At 45.3% G+C, this 10001-nt stretch overlaps 1 protein-coding gene across 2 annotated transcripts; it reads left to right on the forward strand.

Annotated features, from left to right (window-relative positions):
* The first annotated feature begins 776 nt into the window (after positions 1 to 776).
* On the forward strand, positions 777 to 8143 carry srp54 (signal recognition particle 54). Of its 2 annotated transcripts, none has more exons than XM_071498624.1 (17): positions 777 to 930; positions 1837 to 1948; positions 2117 to 2275; positions 2538 to 2629; positions 2736 to 2820; positions 3028 to 3132; positions 3213 to 3279; positions 3788 to 3845; positions 3919 to 4069; positions 4225 to 4373; positions 4470 to 4570; positions 4836 to 4922; positions 5004 to 5077; positions 5808 to 5916; positions 6995 to 7165; positions 7274 to 7369; positions 7525 to 8143. In XM_071498624.1, the coding sequence occupies exons 3-17, from the start codon at positions 2198 to 2200 to the stop codon at positions 7614 to 7616; spliced, it is 1515 nt and encodes a 504-aa protein (XP_071354725.1). In that variant the 5' UTR covers positions 777 to 930; positions 1837 to 1948; positions 2117 to 2197; the 3' UTR covers positions 7617 to 8143. The 2 variants fall into 2 exon arrangements, with proteins under 2 accessions (XP_071354725.1, XP_071354724.1); XM_071498623.1 differs by having other exon boundaries at positions 2184 to 2275.
* Positions 8144 to 10001: the final 1858 nt, after the last annotated feature.

The raw sequence follows: 10001 nt of genomic DNA on the forward strand, positions 1-10001 counted from the left end.
AACACACCGAGGCAGCTTCCGCGGCGCCATGGCGACAGAACAGAATAAAGATAATTATCAGTGTATATATATATAAGGATAATTATCAGTGTATATATAAGGATAATTATCAGTGTATATATATATAAAGATAATTATCAGTGTATATATAAGGATAATTATCAGTGTATATATATATATAAAGATAATTATCAGTGTATATATAAGGATAATTATCAGTGTATATATAAGGATAATTATCAGTGTATATATATATAAGGATAATTATCAGTGTATATATATATATAAGGATAATTATCAGTGTATATATAAGGATAATTATCAGTGTATATATAAGGATAATTATCAGTGTATATATATATAAGGATAATTATCAGTGTATATATAAGGATAATTATCAGTGTATATATATATATAAAGATAATTATCAGTGTATATATAAGGATAATTATCAGTGTATATATAAGGATAATTATCAGTGTATATATATATAAGGATAATTATCAGTGTATATATATATATAAGGATAATTATCAGTGTATATATAAGGATAATTATCAGTGTATATATAAGGATAATTATCAGTGTATATATATATAAGGATAATTATCAGTGTATATATATATAAGGATAATTATCAGTGTATATATATATATAAGGATAATTATCAGTGTATATATAAGGATAATTATCAGTGTATATATAAGGATAATTATCAGTGTACACACTGACTGTGTACAGGGAGGTGTATCACAGTCTGCAGCGGGGGAACGCAGATGTGCGGTGCGCTCCGTCCTGCGGGAGGCGCTGCTGTGTTCGAGCCGCGCATCAAACACAAGAGAAGAAGAGCTGCTTCGTGTTTCCGGTCTGGTTTCGATGACGCTCCACTGAGAGTTTCTGCTGCGGTTTGATTAAAGTCATCGAGAGGCGGTAAAAACTGGTTAATTTACCTTTATTGGTCGGTGGTTGAAGTCGCCGATGTTCCTGCTACGGCAACAGACGGTGTTCTGTCTGTTCACCGCGGCTAACTGGGCTAACGGCTAACCTCCACTCTGTCAGCGCTGACTGCTAACGGCTAACTGCTAAGCTAACGTTAGCGCCGCAAACAGCTGACATGGTGCTGGTTTATAACTGATCGGCGGATAAAGAATAAATCGGTGTGATTATCGATATGTTGATTCGGCTGACGTGTAAATGACAGAGCTGTATTTTTCTCGTGTTTTGTGGCTTTAAGGGGCAAATTGAACTAAAGACGTTGTGTCTGAACTGCGACTGAAAACAAACCGGTTCAGCTCTGAGTCAGACACTGATAAAACACCCAGGACATGATCACAAGTGTGATCGATCTGGCACTGGAGGAGATACAGTCGATCAGTTATCAGTAGTACTATTTATTGTTGAGTAATCTGACGCTGATTGATTATTAGTTTGGTTTACACAACGAAAATCGTGGGAAATGCAACTTTACATGATAGAAAACGGTTTGTGTTGGTTCCCAAACAGGCCTTTGTGTTTGCCTTTGTCACATGACCAGAAACACAGAGACTGAAAACACTGCGTGGTCTGACAGGTGTGTCTGCGCTAACAGAACTGTACAAACCTTAGAAGCTTCTTCAACGTTCAGATTAACTTCACTCAGGCATCACCTGAGAGCAGTTTCAGGTGTAAACCTTCTGTCATTGGTGTCCTTTTTCCCAGGTGAAACACCTGCTGTCTGTGGTGAAGGTGTAAAGTGATGAACAGGACTGAGATGATTGATCAGTTTATTGATAAATTCTGTGATTGGTTGTTGCAGACAGTTTTTATTTTTCCATGTTTTTTGTCTCACCTGTACAGAAAGCGTGTGGCCGTGTGCTGCGTCCTGCTGACCTGCTGATCTGCTGACTCACTGAGCGTGCTCAGTAGGGGGGTTTCCCTCCACACACACTTTCTGTTGTAACATACACACGTAAGTCTGCACCTCCATCGCCCACATTAACTTTCACCTTATTGATTATGAGACATACCTAACGTTGAAGTAATGGTGATGAGTTCATTTATCCAGTTCTATCAGTCTGTTTCCTGTCGGCCCACGGCTCCTCATTTCTGACCCACTTTGTTTCCGTTCCTGAACCAGGTCCTGACACAGTCTCAGGGTTTAGATCAGGTTCAGGTTTGGTTATTTTCTGTGTTTTTCTGTTCAGTTCAAACTGTCATCATGGTGTTAGCTGACCTGGGGAGGAAGATCACCTCGGCGCTGAGGTCTCTCAGCAACGCCACCATCATCAATGAGGAGGTAACCGACAGACTGGAACTGAACCTCAGTTTAACACGAAGTCTGTGCTATCCTCTGATTATTGAACATTTCTGATGAATGTTTCTGATGATGATGTTGAATTGTTTTGAAGCCCACTGTTGGTCTAACAGAGATACACTTCACTACTGTTTCATGTTATTCAGGAATTTTCAGAGCTTCAAAGCTCTCAAACAATGAGGACCTGATGCAGGTCCAGGTCCAGGTGAGATGTGGACTGTGATGGTCTGTCTGTGTGTTCCAGGTCTTAAATGCCATGTTAAAGGAGGTATGTGCCGCTCTGCTGGAGGCTGATGTCAACATCAAACTGGTCAAACAGCTGAGAGAGAACGTCAAGTGAGTCCTGATCCAGGATCCAAACCTGAGTCCTGGTCTGAGATTTGAACCTGGTTCAGTTCAGTCCAGCAGCAGTGACTGAGCTGTGTGTTTCTTGTCCCTGCAGGTCTGCCATAGACCTGGAGGAGATGGCCTCAGGTTTGAACAAGAGGAGGATGATCCAACACGCCGTCTTCAAGGAGCTCGTCAAGGTCAGATCACAAGGCCTGGAAAAGGCCTGGAACAGTCAGGGCATTAAATAATGAAAATTTCATTCTTTTAGCAATCATCACACTGTAAATAGTAAAGTACAGGTTAAAATAATGTTGGCGTGTGCAATGTTTGGAAATGTGATTGTGATTTTATATCTTGTGTGTGTGTATTTTATTGTGTGTGTGTGTGTGTGTGTTTGTTATCAGCTGGTGGACCCCGGTGTGAAGGCCTGGACTCCCACTAAAGGGAAGAACAACGTCATCATGTTTGTTGGTCTGCAGGGCAGCGGGAAAACTACAACCTGCTCCAAGGTGAGGTGACAGATGTGAAACAGCTGTTTGAAGCGGCGCACCTCTGTCTGTCTGTTCTCACTCTGCTCTGTTTGCTGCAGCTGGCGTATTACTACCAGAGGAAAGGCTGGAAGACATGTCTGATCTGTGCTGACACCTTCAGAGCCGGTAAACACCACCTCACCACCCGACGCCCAGTGATGGACGTTGTCATAACTTCCTTCTTTCTTCTGCAGATTTTATTCACACTGTAAAATGTGTAAAAGATTTTCACACATCATTGATCATTTTGAAATAGTGCAACTCATTTTTGACATCGAGACATTGAACGCACCTGTTGTGTGTCTGACATCTGTTGTCCTCACTGACCTCAGACTTCTTCATTCTCATTGGTCCATCCACACTGTAAACCACTCCCACTCTTTCACTTCTCTGACTCTTCACCTGCTGTCACTCATTACCTGTCAGTCAAGAGTTGAACTAATTATATTTTCCGACTTTAGACCTGAGTGACATTAAACTGCTCACAGAGCTCAAGCTTCAGCACCTCCTCTCAAACTGACCTTTCATCTTCACTATTCATCTCTGAGCTGCCTCTTTTTAAAATGTGTCAGCTGAGACGGCGGCAAGCACACCAACATCTCCTTCAGTACATGATCCCCCTCTCCTCTCTCAGGTGCCTTCGATCAGCTCAAACAAAACGCCACCAAAGCCAGAATCCCCTTCTACGGCAGGTGAGTCACCCCTCAGCTCACACAGAGCGCCCCCTGCTGTCTGCTGTATGTTAACCGCGTGTATGCTACTCAGTTACACAGAGATGGACCCGGTGGTGATCGCCTCCGAGGGCGTCGACAAGTTCAAAGCCGAGAACTTTGAGATCATCATCGTGGACACGAGTGGACGACACAAACAGGAAGACTCACTGTTCGAGGAAATGTTACAGGTCTCCAACGCTGTGGTGAGTACCTGAACGCACCACCACTAGTCTGTAGGGACGGACCTGAAGGTAGCGCCGCAGGTCTGTAGTTGCTACTTGCAGTGTAGCCTTCAGGTACTTGTGCCAGTCTCAGGTGTGTTTCAGCTCCTGATGTTTCTCTGCTGATGTTTCCATAGCAACCAGACAACATTGTGTATGTGATGGATGCGTCGATCGGTCAGGCCTGCGAGTCTCAGGCTAAAGCCTTCAAAGACAAAGTGGACGTGGCGTCAGTGATCGTCACCAAACTGGACGGACACGCCAAAGGAGGAGGAGCTCTGAGCGCGTAAGACCATCATCCTCTGCTGCACGATGATGTCACAGTAGTGTCTGATGTCAGACTGTTTGTTTACCACCTTCTTCTTGTGCTGTTTCCTGTCAGTGTGGCGGCCACCAGGAGTCCCATCATCTTCATTGGTACAGGAGAACACATCGACGACTTTGAGCCGTTTAAGACTCAGCCCTTCATCAGCAAACTTCTCGGTAACCATCCTCACCTGAGGTCAGGGTGGTAACGACGCTACAGTCGGACACAGTCAGACAACACAACAAACAGTGTGTCGTGTGAAAATACACACACACACACACACACACACACACACAGACACACAAGGATACGGACGACACTGATCAGACATCCTCAGTCCATGGTATAGAATAATAAATGAATCCTGTTTCCAACAGTAAACAACATGTTGTCTTCAGTGTTGCCATGGAAACCCTCAGTAACCCCTCCTCTTCCTGTCAGGGATGGGTGACATCGAGGGCCTGATTGACAGAGTGAATGAGCTCAAACTGGACGATAACGAGGAGCTGATAGACAAACTCAAACATGGTGAGAAACTACACTGACTAACCTGGTCAACGTGCAGTGCATCATGGGTATGACGGCTGACCTGTGACCTTTGACCTCCAGGTCAGTTCACCCTCAGAGACATGTATGAGCAATTTCAGAACATCATGAAGATGGGACCCTTCGGACAGATCATGGTAAATACCTGCTGTTTGCTGACACCTGAGACACTGGACACACCTGAGACACCGGACACACTTGACACACCTGAGACACCTGACACTAGACACACCTGAGACACCTGACACACTGGACACACCTGAGACACTGGACACACCTGAGACACTGGACACACCTGAGACACCGGACACACCTGAGACCAAGTCACATGATATAGACTCAAGTCACAGGACTTGCAGGTCTTGGACCCAAGTTTTGTGTATTGGACTCAATTCAAAAGATTTAGATTCTGGTCTTGGTCTCTGGACTTGGACACACTTGACACCCCGGACACACCTGAGACGCTGGACACACTAGACGCACCTGAGACACTGGACACACATGAGACACCCGAGACACCTGAGACACTGGACACACCTGAGACACTGGACACACCTGAGACACCAGACATACCTGAAACACTGGACACACCTGAGACACCGGACACACCTGAGACCAAGTCACATGATATAGACTCAAGTCACAGGACTTGCAGGTCTTGGACCCAAGTTTTGTGTAATTCAATTCAAAAGTCTTAGATTCTGGTCTTGGTCTCTGGACTTGGACATTTGAAAACTTGAAGAAGCTGAGAGAGTGAATCTGGCTCACTGTGTGTGTGTGTGTGTGTGTGTGTGTGTGTGTGTGTGTGTGTGTGTGTGTGTGTGTGTGTGTGTGTGTGTGTGTGTGTGTGTGTGTGTGTGTGTGTAGGGGATGATCCCCGGCTTCGGTACAGACTTTATGAGTAAAGGAAATGAACAGGAATCAATGTCCAGACTGAAGAAACTGATGACCATCATGGACAGCATGAATGACCAGGGTAACACACACACACACACACACACACACACAGAGTCTGTCTCCTTCAGAACTGTGTTCCTGCTGGAATCCATCTCCTCTGGTAAAACCTGCGTCTCTTCAGTTAAAATGTTTCTGTCCTGCTACATGTATCTCGTCCAGTTAAAATCATTAGTGGGCCATTGCAACATTTACGTACAGGGTGTTTTCTTCACATGATGTAGACTGGCTTATAGCATCGCCTTAGTAGCCAGGGCTGGTTGGCAGCGGGGCATTAAAAAAAGGTAGTGTTATCACCAAACTTCTTTCAGACAAGATCTTGTCGTCAACACGGCTGCACTGGTCAAAATATAGACATTACTGCAGCATCTGTAGTCCTGCTTCAGAGCATTTTATTGATATTCTAGCTCAGAGTAAACTGACCAAAAAGAAACAGGAAGAGGGTCCTGCCAGCTTAAAGCAACTGAATGGATGCAGGCCAAACAAGGACGCGTATTTTCACTAGATGACATAAGGCCTTGTTTTCTTTCTTCCTTCCAATAAGGACTTGTTTCGTTATGATTTGAATAACATATAGTCTGTAGGGCGGCCCGGTAGTCGAGTGGTTAGGGCGCGTACCATGTGTGAGCGCAAGACACTCTTAGCAAGCAGTCACCGGTTCGACTCCCGACCGGTCTGACTCTTTCCTGCATGTCAGTCCCCTCTCTCTACCCCCTTTCCTGTCAGTCATAAAGGCACAAAAAGCCCCCCAAAAAAACAAAAAAAAACATATAGTCTGTAAGAGACTCAGCAGGTCTCCCATTCACCAGCGACTCTCAGCTGCTGAGGCAGCAGGGGCGTCTCCACCGGGTGATATTTGATGGTACAGGCTCCATGCAGACCCCTGTAATAAAGCTCCACGCTCACTGAGCAGAGAGGAGCCAAGGCGACATTATAAGACACGGTTACAGGAAGGAGACTTTTGAACCGATTAAAAACAAAGATAAATATGTTATGTGTTGCCAATTATACCTGGGCGGCCCGCCCAAGTAAGGTCTTTGTGGAAAACCCTGTGATGTGACGAGACCACAGTCTGACCCCCACTGGTCTCACTGGTGTAGAGCTGGACAGTAAAGACGGGGCCAAGCTGTTCAGTAAGCAGCCCAACAGGATCCAGAGGGTGGCTCGGGGGTCAGGGGTCGCCACCAGAGACGTCCAGGAGCTGCTGACCCAGTACACCAAGTTCGCCCAGATGGTCAAGAAGATGGGGGGCATCAAGGGGCTATTTAAAGGTAAAAACAGGGAGCGGGGGGGGGGGGGGGGTGCAGTGGAGACTGACGAACAAACAACACATTTTTAAACAGTAGAAGAAGAAGAGCTGACAGTGTCTCTGTTCTCAGGGGGAGACATGTCCAAGAACGTGAACCCGTCTCAGATGGCCAAACTGAACCAGCAGATGGCCAAGATGATGGACCCCAGAGTCCTGCACCACATGGGTGAGACCGCAAACCTGCATCATCACCTTTTAGTCACAGACTGATGAAGACGAGCAGAGTTCTTCATCAGTGTCAGAGAAAACTCCCATGATTCACTCTGTCTTTTGCTGTCATTTCAGCAGCAGCTCTCACTGAGCCCTGTGTTTGTTTTTAAGGTGGAATGGCAGGTCTTCAGTCCATGATGCGTCAGTTTCAGCAAGGAGCCGCCGGAAACATGAAAGGCATGATGGGATTCAACAACATGTGACCGACAACCAATCAGCTGCCTTAAAACATAAAAAAGTTGAAGCTCTGCCTCCTGACAGGTACAGGTGGAGGGGTCGGGGCTTAGAGAGCGAGCAGGAAGTGTAGAAAGACAAAATAAAAAGGAGGATGTTTGTCCTCTGCTGCTTTTAAAAAACACCAGAAGAAGAAAAATGATGGTTTAAAGGAGCAGTTTCCAGCTGTGTCAGATGGAAACCAGTGTGACCTCTGCTGATCCATCTGAAACATCTGGCCACAACAAAAATGTTGGACTGTTCCTTTAAACAGGGAGGACGAGGGGAAGGAGGAGGAGGAGAGGGGGTGGACAAGAGGAGAAGGAGGATCATTGCTGGTGGTTGAGCCTCGTTAATTTAATTCTGTATAAGATGTTTATGTATAAGATTTAAATGGAGTTGACTCAGTCCTGATTGGACGAGCTGACACCACATGATGATGATGATGATAATGATGACATTAGTTAGTGACAGTATTTTTGTCATATAATAAACATTTGTATTGCACCATTTTAAACCTGTTGAGTCTTTAATCGGATCAATAATGTTCCTGTTTTAAATTTGATTGGACGCCTTTATTGGACAGGATGGAGTAGAGACAGGAAGTGACATGCAGCAGAGAGTCCATGTGTTGGCCCCTCACTCAGCTGTGTCGACACAGTGAGCGTCAACATTCAGAAACTCCACATTCATCTGAGACACTGCATCAACACTGCATCAGAGTTTAAACCAGACACAGTGAACAGGGGAATAAAGAATCAAGAGTCCAGGTTCAGGTTCAGGTTCAGGTCCCGGTCCCCTCACCCTCAATAGGAAGAAACTCAAATCAGACCTGTGTCTTCATTACGCACCTGCAGCGTTTCAGTAATTATAAAGCCCCGCCCCCAATTAATCAAAGACATCCTGAGTTCTGATCAAATATATAACAGGCAACGGCCAATTACACCAACAGATTTTGGTTAATTCTGGACTCAGAGCAGGTGCACATACATCGATCAGCGATAACATTAAGACCACCCACCCAATATTGAGTAGTTCCCCCTTTTGCCGCCAAAACAGCCCTGACCCATCAAGGCCTGGGCTCCACTAGACCTCTGAAGGTCTGCTGTGGTTCTGGCACCAAGCTGTCAGCAGCAGATCCTAAGTCCTGTAAGTTGGGAGATGGAGCCTCCATGGATCAGACTTGTTTTTCCAGGAGGCCAAGTGTACACCTCAAACTTGTGTTCCTCAAACCATTCTTTAACCATTTCTGCAGTGTGGCAGGGCGCATCATCCTGCAGAAAGAGGCCACTGCCATCTGGGAATACTGTTTCCATGAAGGGGTGGATTTGGTCAGCAACAATGTTTACGTAGGTGGTATGTGTCAAAGTAATATCCACATGAATGGCAGGATCCAAGGTTTCCCAGCAGAACATTGTCCAGAGCATCATGCTGCCTCCGCCGGCTTGCCTTCTTCCCATTGTGCATCCTGGTGCCATGTCTTCCCCAGGTAAGTGGCACATACATGATGTAAAAGAAAACGTGATTCATCAGACCAGGCTGCCTTCTTCCATTGCTCCATGGTCCAGTTCTGACACCCATGTGCCCTTTGTAGGTGCCTTTGGCAGCAGATGCCTGACCAGTCTGTAGCTACACAGAACAAACATCAACTTTTTTAGTAATTTGAGCTCCAGTAACTGTTCTATTGGATCAGACCTAACCCTGACCAGCTGTCGCTCCCCACGTGCATCAGTGAGCCTTGGCCGTCCATGACCCTGTCACTGGTTCACAGTTGTCCTTCCTCAGACCACCTTTAGAGGGTCCTGACCACTGCAGACCAGGAACATCCTACAAGAGCTGCAGGTTTGGAGATACTCTGACCCAGTCGTCCAGCCATCACAATTTGGCCCTTGTCAAAGTCGCTCAAATCCTTACGCTTGCCCAGTTTTTCTGCTTCCAACAGATCACCTTCAAGGACAAAACGTTCACTTGCTGCCTAATATATCCCTCCCACCCACTGCCAGGTGCCAATGTAATGAGATAATCAATGTTATTCACCTCACCTGTCAGTGGTCATGGCGATAACATTGTCATGCCCCTCTTAATGTTTATTGGTCACTGTGTTGAAAACTACAGAGGATACCAACAAACTGCAATAAGCTAGGTCCCAAGATTATCTGGAGACAGTCAGTAGGACTGACAGTGTGAGGGGCGTGGCCTTTCCAAAGTTTCACCTGTCAGTCTTAAATACAGCACATGTACATTATTTACAGTTAATAATGTGGCCAATTAATCTGTTTCAAACTCATCACAGAATGTGCTGTGACCCTAATAATAACAACAACAATAATAATAATAATAATAATAATAATAATAATAATAATAATGAACTGACA

The sequence above is a fragment of the Trachinotus anak genome, unplaced genomic scaffold, assembly GCF_046630095.1.
Source record: "Trachinotus anak isolate AG129_WGS33_773 ecotype Australia unplaced genomic scaffold, CSIRO_AGI_Tana_v1 ptg000015l, whole genome shotgun sequence".
Taxonomy (NCBI): domain Eukaryota; kingdom Metazoa; phylum Chordata; class Actinopteri; order Carangiformes; family Carangidae; genus Trachinotus; species Trachinotus anak.